This window comes from Periplaneta americana, chromosome 2 (assembly GCF_040183065.1).
Source record: "Periplaneta americana isolate PAMFEO1 chromosome 2, P.americana_PAMFEO1_priV1, whole genome shotgun sequence".
Lineage (NCBI taxonomy): Eukaryota > Metazoa > Arthropoda > Insecta > Blattodea > Blattidae > Periplaneta > Periplaneta americana.
The window spans coordinates 144,466,487-144,491,740 of record NC_091118.1 but is presented as its reverse complement, the minus strand read 5'-3'; the positions used below and the strand labels follow the sequence as shown (position 1 = coordinate 144,491,740).

Below are 25,254 nucleotides of genomic sequence, written 5' to 3'. Positions count from 1 at the left end.
AATCAACATGTACCTTTGTTCTGGCAATAAAGTATTGACAGGCAACAACAAAAGGCTATTATCATAGATCCAACTATACGCATGGAGAGAGATCTAAACCAAGCTCATCAGGTTTATCAGGAAAAGAGGGCCATTTATGAACCTTGTATTCCCTACCTTAGTGCCAAGTATAACATCCCTCTCTTCAATTGGTCAGTGACAGGTTTATTTTTTGGTGCTCGGAGTTCTTTACCAAAATTTACATATAATTTTTTAAAACAGTGATCAGTATCATCTTTTGAAATTCAAAAAATCATCTCTCAAATTCTTAAAGATTCCCTGCAGATTATGCAGTTTCATTTATACCACTCAGAAGGCCTTAATTAAGGATATGCTAATTTTAAATAAAATCTTTTATTTATAAGTATAATTTTATAGTCATCTTCTAAGATTTTATTTTATAATTGATAATCAATGGTGCTTAATTAGGCCTATTACATTTTATTTTATAATAATATTCATATTTAATTAATTATATTTATTTGCTATTAATTTCTGGATCCTCGTGGCCATCCTTAATTATGGCCGGACGAGTTATTTCTCTCTCATTATTATTATTATTATTATTATTATTATTATTATTATTATATTATTATCATTATCATTATTATTATTATTATTATTATTATTATTATTATTATTGCGGGGACATCGTAATATTTTCAAGCTGTCGACCCGACATTAAATTTTCGAGTGCCTTGGTGGAATTCGCAATGAACAAAGAATGTTTTGGGAAAGAATTCTCTAGGAACTTCAGTTTTTTCTATCATGGTTCCATAATTATCCTATATATTTATTTCAAGTGATATAATGTTACATTGTTTTTATTAATACTGAGTCATCCATATATCGCGGCACCGCAGTTGAGGTATGAATGCTCACATTTAAATACATTTATTTTAACAATATTTCCGTTTCAGTTCTCGTTCTCATTGTTGTTTCCGTTTCCGGATTATTGTGGACCAGCCTTAAGAGTTTTTACGTTCTCTGCGGCTCTGATGGTAAATATAGGGCTACTATATGAACAAGTTACTTCATCGACTCATTTCAAATCGATTCTTAAATATATGGAGAGAGGAATTTAAAACTGCAGCTAAAACAGGTCATTAGGAGTCAATAATGGAGCTGATTGATGTTATTATTTTTATTGTTATTATCATTATTATTATTATTATTATTATTATTATTATTATTATTATTATTATTATTATTCAACGCTACTATATAATCTGGGCTATTATAGTGTCGAAGGAATTAATGATAGGCTCAGCGAATGATATAATGATGCCGAGAATTTTCCATGGGTATACCTCACATTCCCCTAAAACAGGCATGTTCAGCGTGGGCATTTCTATCCTTTAAACAAGGTGCAACAGTGACGTAGAATCTCAGAATCGCATGCGAGACACACACTTGAAAGATATTCTATGTCACTATTGTACCTCGTTTAAAGGCTGGAATTACCCGCGCTGAACATATCTGCCCTAAAAGTTGGGGAAAGCCTCGGCAGAAAACCCAAACATGTAATTCGCCATCACCAGGTATTCTTTACTACCAACTTCATCGACGCTAAATAACCACACAGTTGATACAATGTTGTCAAATAATATACCGTATTTACTTGTGTAATTTATGCCATCTTGAATTTTTCCATTATATTAAAAGTACATGAGGCAACTAGACCAGGAGTAGGCTTATTAATGTTGTTTTGCGACAAGTTGAGTAGCCTTGGAATTATCCCTAAAATACCACAGGAACTGTTATGAGTAGCCAACAAACAAACTGTTTCAGGCCGCTCGAAACAATTAACTTTTTTTTTAGCTAAAAAAGGTCATTTTTGGAGTTACCATGTTCTGACCAAACACCACAGAATTATCGAAATGTATGCTTCGAAAATTAAAACTAAATACGACTTTTTAACTTTGCTTTAAATGGGAATTTCGAAGGAAGTGAACATTTATTCAATAATTACATTATTATCCAAAGTCGAGTGAATCAGTCTCTACCGCAATTCTAATTACAGAGCCTGTCGAGAGCTCAGTCAGACAACAATAATTTTAGAGCTCAGAAATATCTATGACAATAGTTTTTCGAAACTAACTTATTCTTAGCCATGACGAAAACAAAGTAGGCCTAGTAGGAAGATGCAAGTGTAGAATGTTATTCAACTATTCTTCTGCTCGTATACTTTGGATTCGATTGCTCTCAATTTAAAATATGCATTATAGATTTCATACGCAGTTCAAATCCATTAGTGTTGACTCTATCATTTTAGGCGTTATATGTATGTCCCGTTCAAACATCAGTTAACTGTGCCTCCATATTGCAGATTCAATGCAGAACGGGTTTTTCTTTTTTTTCTTTTTTTTTTTTTTAATTTTTTACTTTGAAGATTAATGGCACTGCAATATGTGACATTAACTGCTGGATGCGTAGATTTGTGATTCTAAAATAAAATTAAAAGTTAATGATGTTTATACAAAGTGCCAAAACAGTTTGCAAAGCTATTGTTTTGAACATGAACTTCAGAGCGGTTCATCAATTATTTTGCAGCATTCCTCTTGTTTTTAAATGTGTGTAATATCGGAACCAGCAAACACTCTTAATGGATTACGACCGCAGATAAAACTTTTGCATTTCCTAATATTGTAGAGACATCTGAAACACAAGAATTCGCTATAAAGACCCCTCGCTGTGGTGATGTTTGCTCCTACGAATCCAATAGATCTGTTTTCAATACTCGGAAGAGAAATGAAGACTTAGCTGAGTTCCATGGATACTCGGTGTGTCTGTATGTTTTGACCTATAGTTTTATTGCCTTAAATGATGAACTTATTCCATAGTCGTTGCAATTACTATTTGATCTATGGTTCTGGGATTCAAACCCGGCCTTGGGCGTTCGAATTTTAAGGACTATAAAATATTTTGTCAGACTTCCTCCAGGAAGGAAGGAAATGCTATGATGAATTGTTTATGCTTGAACAATGAACTAATCTGCTTGCTATGTATTGTATATTTTTGTAGAACTACCAGCTTAGCCCAGTCCGCAGACTCGCTTGCTTGTCCCGCTTGGGCTGATTATCTACAGTAGAGCGTCTCGTTTAGGCACAGTGAAAACTTAAACAAAATGCAGGTAACGTGTGGGGGGGAGTACGAGCCGTACGATAAACACGAGGGATGCACAAGGTTGTAGTTACAACATTTATGGCGAAGCTTTAATTGAAATTATATTTTCCAAAAAATTTACACAAATTCTAGGAATAATAAACAATACATTAAAAGCTAAATTAGTACAAAAATCTACAAGAATAAAAATATATAATACACTAGCATTACCCTCCCTTTTATACGGAAGCGAGATTTGGACATTAAAGAAAAAAGATATGAACAGAATCAAAGCAACGGAAATGAAATTTTTCAGGAGGACAGCAGGATATACTCTTTTAGACCGAAAAAGGAATGAAGAAATTTTAGAACAATTAGAAGTAGAGTCAGTAGAAGAAAAAATCAGCAGATACAAATTCAATTGGCTAGATCATGTAAGAAGAATGGAAAATTCAAGCATCCCAAAAATTATGATGCAGTATAAACCTAGAGGACATCGTCGACCAGGAAGACCTTTTAGAAGACTGGTAGATGGGGCCGAAACAGGTCTACAGAGGCCTAATTCGTGAAGGATGATGATGGTGATAATGATGATAATGATGATATTTTCCAAAAACGTACCATACAAAAGAATACAATTGCATAACATTATCATATGAGGCGTGTAGTTGCAAAATCAGATACATCATTTTTTTTTTTTCGAAAATGAGTTAATGTTATATTTCATATCTTCATATGATTCTACAACTGGTATAGCACTGTTATGCTCAAAAGCCAGATACATCACATGGATCTGTATGATGAAAGAATAGTTATTGGTTGCAAATCCTTTGTTTCTTGCAAACGTTTTTCCTTCATACTGAAAAATTATGTTTTAGTGATGTACCTGATTTTCCAACTAAACGCCTCATATATACATTTTAATAGACAAGCAATTGTAACGTTGAAATAATTCAATATAACAAATCAAATTTTGCTACTTATATGATGTTGCTTTCAAGCAGCATTTTTTACGGTCATGAAATTCATTCTCTATTTATGTTTAACATAATACCACCATTTTCTGCGGCCGAATTAACACAACCACAGTATATTGATCTGAAGTATCAACACTATTTCCTAAACATTATTATCCCTTCTCAAAGTTAAATTTTTTCAGGTAGACCAATATACTGTAGTTTTGTTAATTCGGCCACAGAAGGCGGTGATATTATATTAGTCATACAGAGAATAGACTTTATAACCGTAAAAAAATGCCGCTTTAAAGCAACATCATATAGGTAGCAAAATTTGATTTGTTATATTGAATTATTTGAACATTACAATTGCTTGTCTGTTAAAATGTGTATATGATAACGTTATGCAGTTTGTGTTCTTTTGTTTTGTGTGTTTTCGGAAAATATAATTTCAATTAATGCTCCGCCATAAATGTTGTAACTAAAACCTTGTGCATCCCTCGTGTTTATCGTACGGCTCGTCCTCCCACATGTTGCCTGCACTTCGTTTACGTTTTAACTGTGCCTAAACGAGACGCTCTACTGTAGTTGTTTTTTCCGAGGTTTTCCCCAACCGTAAAGCACATCTGAGATAATCTATAGCAAATCCTCGGCCTCACCTCATCTCACCGAGAAATTGTATAACTGTTGACTTTTTTCACATCTTAAAGTTTTTAATGCTGATTTCAGGTTCATCAGTTACAATAAATGAAATGATGAACAAATTAAGTATAATATAGGTTTTCGGCACATAAAAAAACCTATCCCTCATAAAGGACTCCAAGAATTAATTTTGTTTTTTCCATTTCTCGACCATGTTAAATTTCGATGCTGCATAAATCTCTACAGTTCAATGCGTCGTTAAATAAGATATTATAACCATTTTTTACTCCATACTGATCACGTGAGAAGGTGATTAATAATAATAATAATAATAATAATAATAATAATAATAATAATAATAATAATAATAATGTAGAGTTGTTCCGAAACACCAGGCATCACTTGATAAAGAGCAAAATAGCATCTGCCATCAAGATTAACAACAGCAAACTAGACGTTTATGAAGACGTTCACTATGTCGCTTCCAATTAGATTCATACAAGAGTAGACATAATTGCAATTGACCGCAATAGGAAGATGGGGTGCATTTTGGATTCCACCATTCGAGTGAGACTTGCAATGACCAGCCTTTGGAAGTAGATAACGAGAAGAAGCAAATTTTTGAATCAACATCTGACTTCTTTAAAAAGTGTTATCATTTGGAGATAATATATATATTTTTTTTAATTTTTATAAACGATTTAATTTACTGAGGAAAATCTGTAAACAAATTGCCCTTATGGCCCTTACACTATTCGTCTGCAAGAATTTAGTGAAATTCATTTATTTTTATATCTCAGTTACTATAAAAAATCAGTAAAATTGTAATAAATTCTCAAAAAGGACTATCACAATATTACTCGTATCACAGTATTACCAACCTTTACCATATATGATAAAGAGCATCCTTGACGTAATCTTCCTTCAGACATTTCTTCTGCTATCCTGACTTTGACTCGTAGTTTCATGTAAAGGTTACTGATACTGATCAGCCTAATGTCCCGTAAATATTAGTCCAAGGGAACATTCAATATATTAAGGGTCTTGGTAAAAACTATATTGTTTAGAAACTCATAAAGCTCATATGGGAAGTGTGTGTGTCATCCTCCATCTCCATTATATTGAACAGCTCATAATTTGCATTCAGGTACAACCTATGTGTGACATGGGCACCAATCCTATGTTGCTTCATATTACCATGTCTATCAACCTTAAATACTTCTGCTATAACCACAGTACCACTCTGTGTTTGATATTTCTGAATATTTTCTATGTTAATCACGCATGAATTTTTAATTTGAGACTTTCATTGCGTAAAGTTGACAAGAACAATTTTAGTGACGTGTTTTTCATCCATTAAAATGTATTTTTAAAGAGAAAATATGACATATAAATTCTCCTAATATTGGCAGTGAATGTAATTTTCAGACAGAGTTAAAATTTATGTTATTATATCAGAATATAAAAAGCATTCACCATTTCCACTTTCGCTTTGAAACTTTTTTTTATTGATGACATGTGAATATGACCATGAATTCTGTGGCTCTTTTTATCGAAATTGTATACCAATTGAATTCTTCGCCAGGGGTAATAAAGTAAGCTGCAGATCATAGTAAATCCAATCTGTCAAAGATTTCAGTCGTCATGAGCAATAAAGGGGAAGGAAATTGTAGAGTCATTTATGGACGCATTACATTATCCGCCGGTGGAAATTCGATTTCCTCTCTGCTGTTTCAGAGCAGCCGAAATGGGAAAGAATTATTTGATTCTGTTCGCTTAACTTCATTGAATGTAACGTAGAGCGTCTGCATGTTAAGCCTTCTTCCAGTTCCCATTAATGATTTTCGTCATGAGATCGTAATCATAAATTGCACCACAAAGAGAATATTTATAAATTAAAATAGAATAGAAAACGTTTGTAATTCTTTTCGTTTATTTTAATGGGTGAAAATATTTTCTAACATATTTATAAATTCAAAAAATTGAAGAACAAAGACTGAATAAATGTGAACAAAAGCAAAAAGTATCAGTTGATCATGACAATGAAGGAACGGGGAAGGGGAAAAGAATCAATTGAAAGGTATCCGATAGCTCGTCCTTGCAGGGAATTTGGGTCTGTGAGGAATGTCGTCCGCCTTGGTGGCTGTAAGGTAGTTCATGCGCTGCCCATCCAAGCAACCCGTGGTTCGATTCTTCCGAAATGCAATGGAAGATATTTATCTTTCGCCTAGGAGACTGGATGGTTAACCGTTGTCTTGTGACTGCCCTGGGATGTCACTGCGGCGGACCTACGTCGTGTCAATCCCACATTCAGGAAGGCCCGCAATTATCTAGAAGTGAAGTGTCGATTCAAATATCCTCCCTCCCCTGCGCCACAATGATTTGTAACTGGATACTAGAGGAAAGATAAAAACGGAGAAAGAAAGAAAAAAGGAAAAAGGAAGAAAGGAAGGAAGAAAATAAGGAAGAAAGAAAGAAAAGAAAAATGAAAGAAAGGGAGGAAGAAAGAGAGAAAGAAAGGAAAAAGGAAAGAAAGGAAGGAAGAAAATAAGGAAGAAAGAAAGAAAAGAAAAATGAAAGAAAGGGAGGAAGAAAGAGAGAAAGAAAGGAAAAAGGAAAGAAAGGAAGAAAGAAAGGAAAAAGGAAAGAAAGAAAGGGAAAAGGAAAGAAAGGAAGAAAGAAAGAAAGGAAAAGGAAGGAAAGAAAGAAAGAAGGAAAGGAAAAAGGAAAGAAAGGAAGGAAGAAAGGAAGAAAGAAAGGAAGGAAGAAAGGAAGAAAGAAAGGAAGGAAGAAAGAAAGAAAAAAGGAAAGAAAGGAAAAAGAAAAGAAAGAAAGGAAAAGGAGAGAAAGGAGGGAAGAAAGAAAGGAAAAAGGAAGGAAAGAAAGGAAGAAAGGGAAAAGGAAAGAAAGAAAGGAAAAAGGAAGAAAGGAAGGAAGAAAATAGGGAAGAAAGAAAGAAAAGAAAAATGAAAGAAAGGGAGGAAGAAAGAGAGAAAGAAAGGAAGAAAGAAAGGAAAAAGGAAAGAAAGAAAAGAAAAATGAAAGAAAGGGAGGAAGAAAGAGAGAAAGAAATGAAGAAAGAAAGGAAGAAAGAAAGGAAAAAAGAAAGAAAGGAAGAAAGAAAGAAAGGGAAAAGGTAAGAAAGGAAGAAAGAAAGAAAGAAAGGAAAAAGGAAAGAAAGGAAGAAAAGAAAGGAAAAGGAGAGAAAGGAGGGAAGAAAGAAAGGAAAAAGGAAAGACAGGAAGAAAGAAAGAAAGGAAAAAGGAAAGAAAGTAGGAAGGAAGAAAGGAAGGAAAAAGGAAAGAAAAAAGAAAGAAAGGAAGAAAGAAACAGGAACATTTTGCATATCACAATGACTTCAAGAATTGGCAACTCAGCTAAGGGTTTATCCCTTGCGCGTGCCTGAGTTAAGTAGTGAAAGGGATGAGAGAATGTCATGTTTTGGTGCGAACATTTTCAAAAATAGCTTAAACGATAACCTTCTTAGCAATTCAGTATGGTATTTTAGGTTGGGGAGGAATGGCAAAATCGAATTCTCCATCCTTTAAATTTGCTCCAAAAAAGAATTATCAAAATTTGTCTATATAAACCTTTCGATTACCAAACAAAATTAATTTTTCAGGAATTTGGTGTATCAAATCTAGAACAAATTTATAAACAAACATTGCTGATTTACTTCCATAAAAACCACAATAAATTTAAATTTGATCCTCACGAACACCATACGAGACAAAACTACAGTTTCTTTCTAAATACTCCCAAATGCCACACAACTGCTGGACTAAAACACAGCAGAAATTTTGGACCCAAAATATATGATGCATTAATTAGAGCTTACCCTGAGCTAAGTACACTTAACACACATAGATTTAAGAAACAAATCAGATTAATTATTTAATTGTTTAAGCTAATTGAGTTAAAAATTGATACTCTAATATTTATCTACTTTTGTATTTTCTATTTGTATATAGACCCTCTTATTACATGCTGTATGTATTTTACCATTTATTGTTATTGTGCTCAATGAACTCTCTTAATTTTGTGATATATTTTGTATAACTGATCGGAACTGCGCCCGAGCACGAGCTTCTGCTCTTTCGGGTTGCAATGCCTAATGTAGCTCAAGTATTAAATAAATTAATTAAATTAAATTAAATTAAATTAAATTAAAAATTAACTCTAATCATACTGACTTAAACGGTCAATCACTATATGGTAACTTCTTTCTTTTTACATGTATCGTCATAACGCCGTTATTTCCACAGTTGTCTCATAATAATCTCTATTATCTAACATTATTTCAAATATATTTACATTCTATGTATTTTAGTTTAATTCTGCTTCACAATTTGTATTTCATTATTTAATTAATAGGTCATAGTATTTTACTGTTTAATTGGTAAGTATGAACGAATGAAGTGCATTTATTGATACACAATTATACGAACTCATGTACACAAGAGCCTTCGCACGAGTCTGTACGGCCATTCGTGCTCTAACTATGCACAGTTTGAATCTTCAAAGAAAATGAAAAGAATATTACCAGTAATAAAATAGTAAAACAACAATAATTGTTATTATTACTTCCGTTATCATTAATTATCACAATTATAACTAATCTAACTTCATACCAAATTTCACAACAACAATAATAATAATAATAATAATAATAATAATAATAATAATAATAATAATAATAATAATAATAATAATAATAATAATAAATGTAAGACATGAAAGAAAAAACACAATGAAACATTCAATTCCTTATTAAAATTGTAATAAATAATCCAAATAATAAATATCAAGGTAAGACAAAAAACATTTACACGCGCAATAAAAAAACAAATAGAAAAAAAAAACATAAATACAAAATGGTTGTTATCCCCTAATTACCTTATTCGCTCAATGTTGATACTACTTATTACAACACTAATAAATAACTGTTCCCCTTATTTCCTCGGTCCCCTCCCCCTCGGCCAGTTCCACTCTCAGCTGTCGAACTTTCGCCATAAATTTTCCCACACTCGCACAGAATTTAGCGTTATTTAATAAATCGTATGTTACCAAGTGCCCCCTGCTAGATGTAATGAAAATCGTTTCCTCAGAGCTTCTGCGGCTTCACACTCCGATAAAATATGGTGTGATGTTTCGCCTCTACCTAATTGATAAGTAACACGTAACTTTTATCGAAGTCAAATTGTTGTGTTTTTTTAGCTTGTAAGTTCATTAATACGTAGTAAGTATACTTTTTTTTCAGATTGAATGGAAGAGAAGATCTTACGACCTTAACTCTTCCAGCTAAAATTAATAATAATAATAATAATAACAATAATAATAATAATAATAATAAGAATAATAATAATAATAATAACAATAATAATAATGATAATAATTTTCATTATTACAATTATAATTATTATTTTATTATTATAATTATTATTATATTATTATTATTATTATTATTATTATTATTATTATTATTATTATTATTATTATTATTATTATTATTAAAGTTCAACTGTTCGTTATTGAATGCCGCCATAATCAGGAAGGACTGTATAAAGGATCTAGGTATATATCTTAATTCTAAATTGTACTTTCATGACCATGTTGATCATTTATTTAATCAGTCACTAAGAATGCTTGGTCTCATTAGGTCTATTACTTATTCATTTTCCTCTCCTGATACACTACTTACATTATGTCATGCTTTAATAAGGTCTAAATTAGAATATGCATCTGTTGCGTGGAACTCTATTACTTCTACTGATTCAGCTAAACTAGAAAATATCCAAAGAAAATTCATTTCTCTTTATGCGTTCAGATTTGTACCCACTCCTCTTCTTTAAATTATGAACTATCTAGTAAATATTTTAACTGTACCAGTCTGTATTCGAGACGTCAGGATATTGATTACACTTTCTCTAATAAAGCTTGATTGATTGCGATTCTTTTATACATAACACCTACCTTAGAATTCCCGTGAAAGGTTTTCGTGGTCAAAGAATTTTCTTCACTAAATTATTTAAATCCCTTTCTCCAATAGCCATGTGTATTAAAATCGCTAATTTGCAAGATCTGATTTGATTTTACTTATGCATGATATATCCTTACTTGTTATTTAATATCTTTTATTATTTGTTAGATATTGCCATTTATTTTGTTGCATTTGGTAAATGGTTAATGTTGACCATTATATTGATTGTATTTCATCTCACTGCCATTTTCTGTCATTTATTATCATAATCATTTGTTCTGTTTATTTTTTGGCTTTTATTTTGTGCTAAACTGTAATTGGCTTTGTGCTGTTGTTTTGCACATTAATATTCGAAATAAATAAATAAATAAATAAATAAATAAATAAATAAAAATTATTTTATTGTTTAATGAACACACTGCAATTTAAAACTACTAAAACTAGTTCCAAAGTACTAGGGGTGTTTACCCTCCCTTCAACTTGCAATCTACCCAATCCATTACCAATATATAAATTTTAAATGTGGTTTGTTTGTTAGGGTTTTTCCCGCCTAAAGGTTTATCGTACTTGTATAGGACTGACCCGGAGGCAAGTACAGCATGGTAACCATTACATGGAGTGTGATCGTTGGTGTGTGCAGGAGATGAGTCCGCTGGAGGTGCGGCTGGAGCCGTCGGTGCGCGAGATGCTGGAGGCGGTGCGGGCGCTGCTGCTGGCCACGCACTGGCACTCCTTCACGGTGCTGGCGGACCACGCGGCGGCCTCCGGCATGCTGCTGCGCCGCGACCTGGCCGCCATCCTCAAGGCGCCGCCGCTCAACCCCACGCTGCTCATCCTGCGCTCCGGCGTCGCCGCCCGCCACTCCATCTTCAGGTAGGCACACTTGACGTCTGCTAACAGCACGGTTCTGCATAGATTACGTAGTTCGTGCCATACTTATAAGTTATAACCAGAGACAGGAAGTTTAGGCATTATGAATCATTAAAACAGGCAGGCAAAAAGGCATCATAAATAGCTAAAATAGGCAGCAGGCAAAAAGACATCATAAATAGCTAAAATAGGTAGGCAGAAAGGCATCATAAATAGCTAAAACAGGCAGGCAGAAACGCTTCATAAATGCTAAAATAGGCAGGCAAAAATGCAACATAAATAGCTAAAATAGGCAGGCAGAAAGGCATCATAAATAACTAAAATAGGCAGCAGGCAAAAAGACATCATAAATAGCTAAAATAGGCAGGCAGAAAGGCGTCATAAATAGCTAAAACAGGCAGGCAAAAAGGCATCATAAATAGCTAAAATAGGCAGGCAAAAATGCATCATAAATAGCTAAAATAGGCAGGCAGAAAGGCATCATAAATAGCTAAAATAGGCAGGAAAAAAATGCAACATAAATAGTTAAAGTAGGCAGGCACAAAGGCATCATAAATAGCTAAAATAGGCAGGCAGAAAGGCATCATAAATAGCTAAAATAGGCAGCAGGCAAAAAGACATCATAAATAGCTAAAATAGGTAGGCAGAAAGGCATCATAAATAGCTAAAACAGGCAGGCAGAAACGCTTCATAAATAGCTAAAATAGGCAGGCAAAATGCATCATAAATAGCTCAAATAGGCAGGCGGAAAGGCATCATAAATAGCTAAAATAGGCAGCAGGCAAAAAGACATCATAAATAGCTAAAATAGGCAGGCAGAAAGGCATCATAAATAGCTAAAACAGGCAGGCAAAAAGGCATCATAAATAGCTAAAATAGGCAGGCAGAAAGGCATCATAAATAGCTAAAATAGGCAGGCAGAAAGGCATCATAAATAGCTAAAATAGGCAGGCAAAAATGCATCATAAATAGTTAAAGTAGGCAGGCAGAAAGGCATCATAAATAGCTAAAATAGGCAGGCAGAAAGGCATCATAAATAGCTAAAACAGGCAGGCAGAAACGCTTCATAAATAGCTAAAATAGGCAGGCAAAATTCATCATAAATAGCTCAAATAGGCAGGCGGAAAGGCATCATAAATAGCTAAAATAGGCAGCAGGCAAAAAGACATCATAAATAGCTAAAATAGGCAGGCAGAAAGGCATCATAAATAGCTAAAACAGGCAGGCAAAAAGGCATCATAAATAGCTAAAATAGGCAGGCAGAAAGGCATCATAAATAGCTAAAATAGGCAGGCAGAAAGGCATCATAAATAGCTAAAATAGGCAGGCAGAAAGGCATCATAAATAGCTAAAATAGGCAGGCAAAAATGCATCATAAATAGCTCAAATAGGCAGGCAGAAAGGCATCATAAATAGCTAAAACAGGCAGGCAAAAACACATTATAAATAGCTAAAATAGGCAGGCAGAAAGGCATCATAAATATCTAAAATAGGCAGGCAGAAAGGCATCATAAATAGCTAAAATAGGCAGGCAGAAAGGCATCATAAATAGCTAAAGTAGGCGGGCAGAAAGGCATCATAATTAGCTAAAACAGGCAGGCAAAAAGGCATCATAAATAGCTAAAATAGGCACGCAGAAAGGCATCATAAATAGCTAAACTAGGCAGGCAAAAATGCATCATAAATAGTTAAAATAGGCAGGCAGAAAGGCATCATAAATAGCTAAAATAGGCAGGCAGAAAGGCATCATAAATAGCTAAAATAGGCAGGCAAAAATGCATCATAAATAGCTCAAATAGGCAGGCAAAAATGCATCATAAATAGCTCAAATAGGCAGGCAGAAAGGCATCATAAATAGCTAAAACGGGCAGGCAAAAAGACATTATAAATAACTAAAATAGGCAGGCAGAAAGGCATCATAAATATCTAAAATAGGCAGGCAGAAAGGCATCATAAATAGCTAAAATAGGCAGGCAGAAAGGCATCATAAATAGCTAAAATAGGCAGGCAGAAAGGCATCATATATAGCTAAAACAGGCAGGCAAAAAGGCATCATAAATAGCTAAAATAGGCAGTCAAAAATGCATCATAAATAGCTAAAATATTCAGGCAGAAAGGCATCATAAATAGCTAAAATAGGCAGGCAGAAAGGCATCATAAATAGCTAAAATAGGCAGGCAGAATGACATCATAAATAGCTAAAATAGGCAGGGAGAAGGGCATCATAAATAGCTAAAATAGGCAGGCAAAAATTCATCATAAATAGCTAAAATAGGCAGGTAGAAAGGCATCATAAATAGCTAAAACAGGCAGGCAAAAAGGCATCATAAATAGCTAAAATAGGCAGCAGGCAAAAAGGCATCATAAATAGCTAAAATAGGCAGCAGGCAGAAAGGCATCATAAATAGCTAAAATATGCAGGCAAAAATGCATCATTAATAGCTAAAATAGGCAGGCAAAAAGGCATCATAAATAGCTAAAATAGGCAGCAGGCAAAAAGGCACCATAAATAGCTAAACTAGGCAGGCAAAAAGGCATCATAAATAGCTACAATAGGCAGGCAAAAAGGCATCATAAAAGCTAAAATAGGCAGGCAAAGAGGCATTATAAATAGCTAAAATACGCAATAAATCACATTTACTAGACCCACAAATTTGCACTTTCCACAAAGAGATTTCGGCAGCAAGAAAAGATTTACATAAGTCGAATGCGACCACCTCTGTGGTTTAAGGGTCAGCAAGCTGGTCTCTTACGGAGAGGGCCCGGGTTCGATTCCCGGTCGGGTTGAGTTTCCTGGTTGAGGTTTTTCAGGGTTTTTCCTCAACCGTAAGGCAAATGCCAGGAAATTCGGGCCACAACGTCCCTGAAAATCACCGTCCTCATTCATCACCGAAATCATATTCATAACAAATCAGTAACATATATACAGTCGCCATCTAGTTCACAACAATAGAACCAGTCTCAACAATATTACACAGGCCTTCGGATTTCAACCATAGATTAACTCGCGATATGACCAAAGATGTTAAAGCGAGTATAAATAACAGCGAGGAAAAAAAAAGTCGAATGCAAATTGAGATTTTCGACTCGATGTTGCAATTACTGTTGGAAGCAAAGAAATCTTCTTCCCAGTAGTCTTTGAAAGTGCATTTTTGTGTTTGGTTGTACTGATATGTTGCGATATGAAATATTTAGCTAGCTACAACAATGTCGCATTGAAAACTGAAAGAAAAATAACTGTTAAAAATAGCGTTAGACCCTGCATTCATTGTTCCCTTGTCAAATAAACATAAGCGATGATTAAAACGCTTACTGTTATACATTTTTGCACGACATTGTTGCAAAGAGAATATGAACTGACTCAAAGACAGCATACATTCGGTGAAGTCACTTTCATTGTAGCGGTTATAGAAATAAATTAAAATATACCTGTAGGCAATTTTTTATAATAAATTAATAAATAATAGATAAATAATCAAGTAAAGGCAAAAAAATCATGTATTTTTTTAATTAGGCATTTGTATTTAAAAAGGTAGAAAAGGGCAACATAAAACTGTGACGTTTCAATCACAAAGGTATAATTCGTACAGATTTACTTTCAAAATGAAGATAGATTTAACACATTTAAAAAGGATTCTGCCAAAGTTCCGATCTATGGTTATAACCAGGGAAAGGATTTATATGTAAATACATATTTACTTATAAAGCTAATATAATTTATATTTTGCATTATCTTTATGTTTCACAATGTGTAGGGTTGAAAAATCCTACTTTTATTTTCCATATTTTTCCATATTTTAGAGTTTAGTACATATTTTCGTTAATTTCCATATATTTTCCATATTTCATATAAAACAGTCCATATTATATTAGGTTTAACAATAAAACAAAACAAAATTCCATTAACTTTTAAAAATACATTTCAACAATAGAGATTTAAACACATGTTCAGTAATCCCTTTAACATCAGAGTTATTTGAAAATTAGCAGTCCTATCAACAATGGGAAAGTAAGTTACAAAACTGTATTAATTTAATTTAAAATTTTTAACAGACTTCAGTTGTGCAGCTCAACAGTTAAATGCCAGTCAGAGTACACATAGGTTCAGTTTTGTAAATCATACTATAAAGACGGTAAATATGCCAAAAGTACGTCATTCAGTCAATTTAAAATCAAAACTAACAAGTTATATTTCAGAATTTAAAGAAGATGGTTTATCAACTGACAATAAAATATTATTTTGTAATTTGTGTCAGTGTGCAGTATCATCTACACAAAAGTTCCTGGTGCAACAACACATTACAACTAGTAAACATCAGGCCAACAAACAACTAAATTCCAAGCAGAGACAATTGTTTTTAACACAACCAACAACATCGAATGTAAGATCTGAGTTTAACATCGACCTGTGCCGTTCTCTCATCTCTGCTGATATTCCTCTCTACAAACTAAAGAATAAGGTCTTCAGGGAATTCCTTGAAAAATATACTCAACATACAATCCCGGATGAGTCAACACTTAGGAAGACGTATGCTCCATCCATCTACGATGAGACAATACAGAAGATAAGAGATGAAATTAAAGATAGTTCAATTTGGGTTTCCATTGATGAGACTCCCGACAAAGAAGGTAGACTTGTTGGTAATGTAGTTATCGGTTTGTTAAGTGAACAATATTCTGAACGAATTCTTTTACATTGTGATGTTCTAGAAAAGTGCAATAACAAAACTATAGTTAAACTGTTCAACGAAGCTATGGGTATCCTGTGGCCAAAGGGTATTATGTACGATAATGTGTTATTCTTTATTAGCGATGCTGCCCCTTATATGGTCAAAGCTGGACAAGCATTATCTGTTGTATATCCTAAATTGACTCATTTTACTTGTGTGGCGCATGCATTTCATCGTGTGGCAGAAGTGGTCAGAGACAATTTCCCTAAAGTAGATTTGTTGATTTCATCAGTGAAAAAAGTATTTCTCAAAGCTCCCAGTAGAGTTAACGTGTTGAAAGAAATGTACCCTGAAATTCCATTGCCACCAAAGCCAATTTTAACTAGATGGGGTACATGGCTAGAAGCAGTTGAATATTATGCCGAACATATAGACTCTATTAACAATGTTCTCCTTGCATTGGACTCTGAAGATGCAGTCTCAATTGATACTGCGAAAACAGTTACCTGTGACATAAGTGTGAAGAATGACTTAGCTCACATTCAGCATACATTTTCATGCATCATAAAAACGCTCAAAAGTCTCCAAAATAGGCACCTTTCACTATCTGAAAGTTTTGAAATTATAAATAGTACTGTGGAACAACTGAATCGTGGTAGAGGTAAAGTTGCAGATGCAGTATGAGCTAAGGTGGACACTGTACTTTCAAAAAACCCTGGATATGAAGAACTACAAAAGGTTGTTGCTGTGATGAGTGGTGAATCAACAGTGAAGATTAACTTGGACTTATCCCCAGCAGACATTGTGAAATTGAATTATGTACCAGTTACTTCTTGTGACGTCGAACGCTCTTTTAGTCAGTATAAATCTATCCTCAGAGACAATAGAAGAAGATTCACTTTTCAGCACTTGAAAGAAATGTTTGTAACCTATTGTTATGGTAACAGACAATAAAAATTGTGTTTTGTTGAAACTACATTGGAAGATAAGGTACGTCCATTATATTTTTTGTTTAGTTTGATTAAAATGTACCAATATTTAACGTACATAGTCATTTTTTTATAATTTTAAGTCCATATTTAATTCCATATTTTGGTAAAAATCCATATTTAATTCCATATTTTGGTAAAAATAACTACATATATATTTACATATTTCATATATTTTTAGTCCATATAAATCCGTTCCCTGGTTATAACTAAACCTGGCATTTTTTCTTTCATCTGAGTTATCAAGGCTACAATAACAGACTGTACATTTATAAGTGTCCTTGCCAGTGTTATTAGTATTGAGTGTTGAGTGACTAAGTGCGGGTTAAGGACGACCGTTTAGCACGTCAGCTCGACAGTGGCATGTTGTGCACCCCGAATTATGGGATGAATGAGAATGAGGTATACCAGCCTACCGGCTGCATGAGATTCTTCACCCGCTCACCCAATGAGTCCCTTACACCCCTTCCAGCCTAAGTTCATACCGCCAAGATGACCAAGCGCCACAGGATCCATCTCCACAGCCCTTCTAAGGAGTCGAAGCGCCCTCGGAAGTGCTTTTAAGGAATGAATCTTGGCACAGATATTGCGAAAGACTTGAAACTCAGAGACGGTTTCGGAGAGGACGCCCCTCCTGCAAGCGGACGAAGACATGCGTCATGACCTGAATATGCGATGATGAAGATGAATGATATTATGATATGAAATCCAAATTGTTTGTATACAGGGAAGGGGAAGGGAAATGGACCGTGGCAATTAAAATTCCAACCCGGAATTTGCCTAAGTAACCCTGGAAACCACGGAAGAACCACAATCAGATTGGTCGGTCGGGGGATTTGAACCGCGGACCTCCCGAATGCGGGTTCAGTGCGGAACGCATGAGCCACCCCGCTTGGTTTTGTCGGTGTTATACTGAACACATTATTTATTCGTATTAATAACTGTCCTCTGTATTTTGTAGTTCATGATAACCTGTTTCAGTTTCCTTATTTTCTCTATTGTCAGTGCAATATATTTTTATATTCTTCACTGTAAATTTGTTCAAGATTTGAAGAGCTCCACAAAAGCAGCTACCACTTGCGTGTATGATATATCGTAAGAAACTTAATTTTTGTAAACATTCTAACAAGAAAATTTAATGTGGTTTTGAAGACTTTTCGCTAAAATTCCTTAGCTTAATAATTTTTTTCCTACTTTCATTCTGAGCTTCGGACACTATAGTCGCGACGCTGTTATTTCCGGCGTGACTACTTCTCTTTGCTTACGTCTTAGGAAGTGAAGGCTCTATAAAGTCTAGGTAGGTAGTATCGTTCGCCATTTCTGTTCTTACGTTCCCGAGCTACCATACGAGGAATCTATTTGCCACACCGTTAAACATTATCATGTCGTAGCTCCTATGATAATAAATCAAACGCACTGTAATTCAGCAAATAATTGAGCAGCAAATAACGTCTTCGCGTGCTTTCTGCGAACGCCAACGAAAGAGCCAACATGGCGGGCGATTATATTAAGTATTTATCGATCCTTAAGAAATGAATAACGTCTTCATAAGCGAATCACAAGACGCACACGTTTAAATGTAGCCGAACTGCAACGCGATTGGCTGCCGGAAATTAGAGCGACTGGACTATAACTTCTTCCAACCTCACACAATATTCTCTATACAGCTTTTGCATTATGTTCAGGCTTCCGAGTACATTGCATTACTATTTCAGTTTTTCTCAACGTGACTATGTCTTTACTGGATACAAAATAACGTCGTGCATTACAGGCTCTACTATCGGCTCAAGTTTGTCGAGTATAACAAAAACCGAACAGAAGGTTTCTTACGCACGACACTCCGATGGGGTACACGTTAGCTTGCATCTATAATCAACAAACTTCGCTACATAACTTTGAAACAGATTTTTAATGAATTTGGTTAGTTTAATCTACATGCTACACTTCTACGTATTACTGAATTAAACCGTAGTTTGTAAAATCTTGATATTCTCTCTCATATTCGAACATTGCACGACACTACTGGGTGTTCATTTCAAAGTGTGTCATGACGTCACTGTTGTGAGTCAGCGATTTGAAGCGAGTTCCAGATTTTATGCCAGAGAAGTTGCCAATTATTCAAGGCGTCCAACCTGAACTTGAGAACGTGTACGGTATAGCAACAGATGGTGGTCTGTACGGTCTGTGTGCTACCATAACCTCTTTCGAACTGTGTTTTGCGCGGACAAGTCGTACGCAGGGTATTTGTTATCATCGGTTGCGTACGGCAACATTCCACAACACAAATCAAATGCTCCATGTCCATGTTGACCGTCCAAGTTAATGTCAACAAATACGTAAGTAATCGTCTTAACCCTCTCTACATATCCCGACAGTAAGAAAAAACTCACCTCAGTACGTGTTTCCAAACAGTTCACATTCCTGCCACTACCGGCGTTATCGTACGTATCGGTACGTACTCTTCAGAATGAACGCCGTACTTGCCAGGCAACTTCTCTGGCACATAGGTAATACGCCTTTGCGGAAGTGTAGGAAGATTGAATTCTCTAGGCTCATCGGCTAGCCACATGACGGCATACAACGAGCCATGACACACTTTGAACTGAACACGCAGTAGTACAAACGGGAGAAATGTCACATTTTATTTATGTGTAACAGGAAGCCGAGACGTCGTACTGTGTTAAGATAATAGTGTATTAACAGTAGTATTGCTGTCAGACTATGTGACAAAAGGCAATGACATCATGTATTAAACAAAAAGAGAAGTATTACACTGGTAGAGTCAAAAAGTAACCGAAAATGTGTAGATACCTTTGCTGCAGATGGCATGTAACCATTTACACAACACCACCTTCAAAGTACGCCCCCTGGGCAGTGACACACTTCTGCCAGCGTCCATACTACTTCTCGAAACATTCCTGCAGCCCATCTTTGGTCACTTCCCTCAGAGCGCGCATCGCATGAATTTTCACCTCTTTGGCTGACGCAAACCGCCTCCCTTCATCAGGGATTTGATCTTTGGAAATAGGTAGAAATCTGCTGGAGTAAAATCTGGAGGACATGGTGGCTGTGGATGGACAGGTATTTTGTGTTGTGCGAGGAATTCGCTTACCAAGATCGACTGATGTGTTGGGATATTGTCTTGATTGTCCTTGCCACAAATTAGGTTTTTCGTCGAACTGCATCACGAAGATGTCGAAGAATTACAACATACGTCTTCTTACTGACAATTCGACCGTCAGGAATAAATTCGAAATGCACGAGATCCTGTATATCGAAGAACACTTAAAGCTTTACCTTCCCCTTTGATCGATTGGCACGCTGAGTATAAACGCCTGGAGAGTAGGCTACATACCACATGGCTAAGACAGAGAAGTTGCCTATAAAGCACGGCGTTGCCATCCGAAGCTCGGGTACTTTCTGACTCTACTATTAAGATGAGCCCATATTATACCAGAAGAGATTCGTCAAAAACAAGTGAAAGCACAGAACGAGTCCGTCTCATACGATGAGAAGAAGGCTTAAATTTACTCATTACTTAAAGCATAAATCAATAATAGTTAATGCACTAATAAATATATGCAATCTGTACAAGTATAAAATTCAATTAAATTTATAGCTACTGAAATCAGAGACGTTCATTCATTAAATCTCTCCAGAGATTATTGCGTCTTGCTGATCTCGCAGTTTATTAGGTTTTTCCATCGCAGTCGTGCTCTACGGAGTGGGCATCGATTCTTCTGCAGTGCACTTCTGAGGAGATTTTTCTGATCTCGACGTATAATATGTCTGCCTAACATAATCTTGAGTTTTTCACTATTGCCACTATATCTTGATCTTTATTCAGGCTTAACAGTTCATTATTATTTTTTAATTTCTCTTGTATCTTTGTCTAGAATAGAACCAAGTTATTTTCTCAACGGCTGTTCAGCTCACTTTGAGGTCTTTGGATATAGAGGGAAAAATTGGATCGGTGTCTGGTAGAGTTCCCGGGTAGCTCAGTTGGTAGAGCGTTGGTACGTTTAACCAAAGGTCTCGGGTTCGATGCCCGGCCCCGGAACGATTTTTCCTTCGCAATTATTCAAATCAACTTTACAGAGAGTTATACCTCAAAGCTTGATTTGCATAATACATGTCACTGTCAAGTTAACAGAAAACCACAATTTAAGTCACACAGACTTAGTGTGCACTCAATGTTGATTGCTTGACGGCTGTCATCTCACTTTGAGGTCTGTGGATATAGAGGGAAAAATTGGATCGATGTCTGGTAGAGTTCCCGGGTAGCTCAGTTGGTAGAGCGTTGGTACGTTTAATCAAAGGTCCTGGGTTCGATGCCCGGCCCCGGAACAATTTTTCCCTCGAAATTATTCAAATTTTTCCTCATTTTTTCTACATGTTATAAGCGAATTTTTTTAATTTTTTTGTGCGAAAATCCACGTTTCAGTTGAGTATAAAAGCGCAGGTAATACTACTCTTCTCTAAACCTTCAATTTTTTGTTCTGGACAGGAGTTCAGATCTCAGATTTTTTTGCAGACTGTAATAGACATTGTTTGAATTAGCTAAGCGTTGCGTGAGTTCTTTCTCAAACAGGTTTTAATTGTTAATCACACATGATATTGGTGATATTTAAATTAGGCTATTTTGCTTTTTTAAATTCTACAATAAAGAAAAAATAATGAACTTAATTGAGAAAAAATTAAATTAATAAAGTAAGGAATAACAAATCAAACTAGCCAACTGTTAAATGTGTTAATATTACTTGAATATTTTATTACGTTCTTAGAGGCCTTGAATTTTTATGAGTGTATTTTGATTCATTAAACAAAACTCTGAATAATTGTCTGATGTCTTCTGTTTTAATAATTCGAACACTAACTCAGTATATTAAATTTGTTTAAATCTAAATGAGCCCCATAATTTTCGTTTCTAATTCAATTACAATTTATTATAACATAATATCAATAAATAATTCACAATGGAATATTTTATTATTGTGGTTTAATTCTCATAATCTTATCATTAAAATTAAATATAATATGAAATTAATACGATAATAACTCTCAAAAATATAGATGTAGTCATGCAGTCAAAGGGATTAAAAAATATGTCACTTCTATTAATCCATTCGTGTTAATTTTTCATTTATGTATGTAATTTTCTAATTTGTTGTTTTAAGAAAAAAATGTAAGAATTCTCTTACAAATAATTACGTTATGCGATTATTAAAATTGGAAGAAAATATTTCTATAATGTTGATGCGTGTATTTTACATAAATATTGTGCGATACTTGGACGGTATCCTTATCTGTAAGATCTCTCTTCTGAAACTAATAACGTAAGATTTTCTTCAGCATATAAAGTGAGGTTTCTCCAATTTCAAGCAACATGTCTAGTCTGAAGTAAAAGGAAATGCTTTAAGATTTGTGGAGTTAGGTTAGTCAATATTTACAGTGACTGGTTTATAAAACTGATTTCAATGTCGAGCCGGGTAGAATAAAGACGCTGTAGTAATGAGTCAACAACAGTACAAATGGTTCCCAGAAGTTTTCGACAGGCACAGTCGTTCAAAGACATTCATTGTTCCCTCAATTCATTAAAGTCTTGATTCACAAGAGCTGAACATCTTTTCATGGCAACTCCCACTTTTTCTCTCTGAATAACTTGAATATTCGTCTTACTCAGGGTTGTACAGATATTAGACACTAGGTATAATAACAATAGAATTTGTGTCACTACTTGCCTACCCGCAACAATATTTTTTCTATGTACTGTATGTAGTATAATAATAATAATTAATAATAATAATGATAATAATAATAATAATAATAATAGTAATAATACTTACTGGCTTTTAAGGAATCCGGAGGTTCAATGCCGCCCTCACATAAGCCCGGCATTGGTCCCAATCCTGTGCAAGATTAATCCAGTCTCTACCACAGCGCCGGGCATGAGAGCGGCTCCGTATAGCCGGCCAGAGCTGCTCTCGCTCCGCAAGGCACTTCAATTCCAAGCCAGAGCAGAATGATCACGCAGTGGCGGACTCACATTACAGCTACCTTCCCTGCATTAATATAACAACAGCCACGGTTGTTCTAGTCATTCAGTCTGTCAGTACATAATAGTTCATAAAGGATATTACATCTCTCCATTGTACAGTACTGACTTTATAACACTTTTATTAATTTAATTAAATAAACTTCACTCTACACACATACATAAATAAACGCACACACACAAATCATTAGACTTATTTATAAAATCTATATGCACAGTGCTTAACAATTACATAATGGTATTAATAATATAATCATATGTAATAAAGGATTTCAATCAGAACACAAGAAGAAAATTAATAATAAACGCTCTCTTACAGTTTTTTTGCATGAATAAACTATTGTAACAAAATCGTACTTCTATTAATCTGAAATCAATAAATATTTTCTATTGAAACTAAACGTTTTGAAACTCAATATCAAAAATAACTATGTGTTTGTTTTCGGAGACTTATGAGGTCGTTTCATTTGCAGAAGTCATTGAATGTTTGGAACAAATGAATTAGCCATGTTCAATCTCAAAATATAATTTAGGTTTTTGTCTGACATAAAGCTTCTCAGGCGGGTGCAATTTCAAAGTTCGCCATCCTACTGCAGAGTCAACCACTGCAATGACAGCGAGTGACGTACAGCATGCAAGCGTCACACCGCTCGGGAGAATTGCTCTTCAAAGTAAACAGCGCTCATTTCTCAGAATCACGTAATGTGCCCAGCCCTGCTCTACCATCATATCCCACCTCCCTCAAATCCATTTTAATATTATCCTCCCATCTACGTCTCGGCCTCCCCAAACGTCTTTTTCCCTCCGGCCTTCCAACTAACCTTATTGTTAGGTTTCATAACAACCTGTTTTTACGGTGATGGGTTGTTAGCCCTTCGCCCAACCCCAAGCTGGAGGACCACCCCTTATCGGCTGTCCAAGACTGCTTATACAATATATTCATAGCTACCCTCCATATCTGGAGGCCGTCTCCTCTGTCCGCAACCTGAGGACGCGCCATGCCGTGGTGATAGGGACCCACAATACATGGAATAATAATAATAATAATAATAATAATAATAATAATAATAATAATAATAATAATAATAATAATAATAATAATTACAATTATACAATGAATAACATTGTAATACCCACATTAATATCACTGCTACTATAATTTATTTTCCAAAATATTGATTGAGAAAATCATCCCAATGTTTGTAATCATGATTGTAATTTTATTCTTAATATTGTAGTTGTAATCCCCTGGTAGAGAGGAAGAGAAGGACTGGTGGCCTATCTCTACCAGGTTAAATAAAAGTATACTGTATTTCTATTGACATTCCCTTGATTACATTATACTAATGGATTATTTTCTACAAATATTCACTTCTCAACCCAGGAAACTATATTGTGACATGTTGAATTTAGTAGTCAGGGAGGAGTTTTTGTCAGAAAGCATACATTCAATTCCAGTGTTATTAGAGTCTTTGTTTTCAGTTCGGATTCCACTGCTATCTGTTCATATTGGTTAAAGTGCGAATTTATTTGCAGTACGACATGCAAATATGCTGGCTATTAGCGATCCAATAGCGTTTTAATGACATCAGTTAGACATCAAATAATATGTTACGGGTCGGTATTAAGCAATTATTGATAGAGGATTAATTACTTTTATATCAAATCTGGAATTCAAGACTTGATTTAACATCGAAGTAATGAGTACTACAACAATTTATGTCCAATAAATTATACACTCGCTGAAACTTTGAGTGTGGGGATTGTGCTCATTCTCTTCTCATTTTAGGCCGTGTCTCAAAGCTAAAGTCTACACTACAACTAGTGACTAGCAACTAGCTGACTTGTAAACTACACATTAGAGTGCTTTGATTATGTATACTTGAATCACGGCCTTCATAGACTATTTTTCTTAAAACTATGACATCACGGTGTAGCAATGACTTAA

The 25,254-nt window shown here is 34.8% G+C and overlaps 1 protein-coding gene across 1 annotated transcript in view; it reads left to right on the top strand.

Annotated features, from left to right (window-relative positions):
* The window catches only part of LOC138695193 (uncharacterized), a 156,177-nt gene that overhangs the window by 10,648 nt on the left and 120,275 nt on the right, over positions 1–25,254 (top strand). Inside the window, exon 2 of the mRNA XM_069819651.1 lies at positions 11,363–11,595. Within this exon, the coding sequence (XP_069675752.1) occupies positions 11,363–11,595 (233 nt within the window). The remainder of the gene's footprint in view (positions 1–11,362; positions 11,596–25,254) is intronic.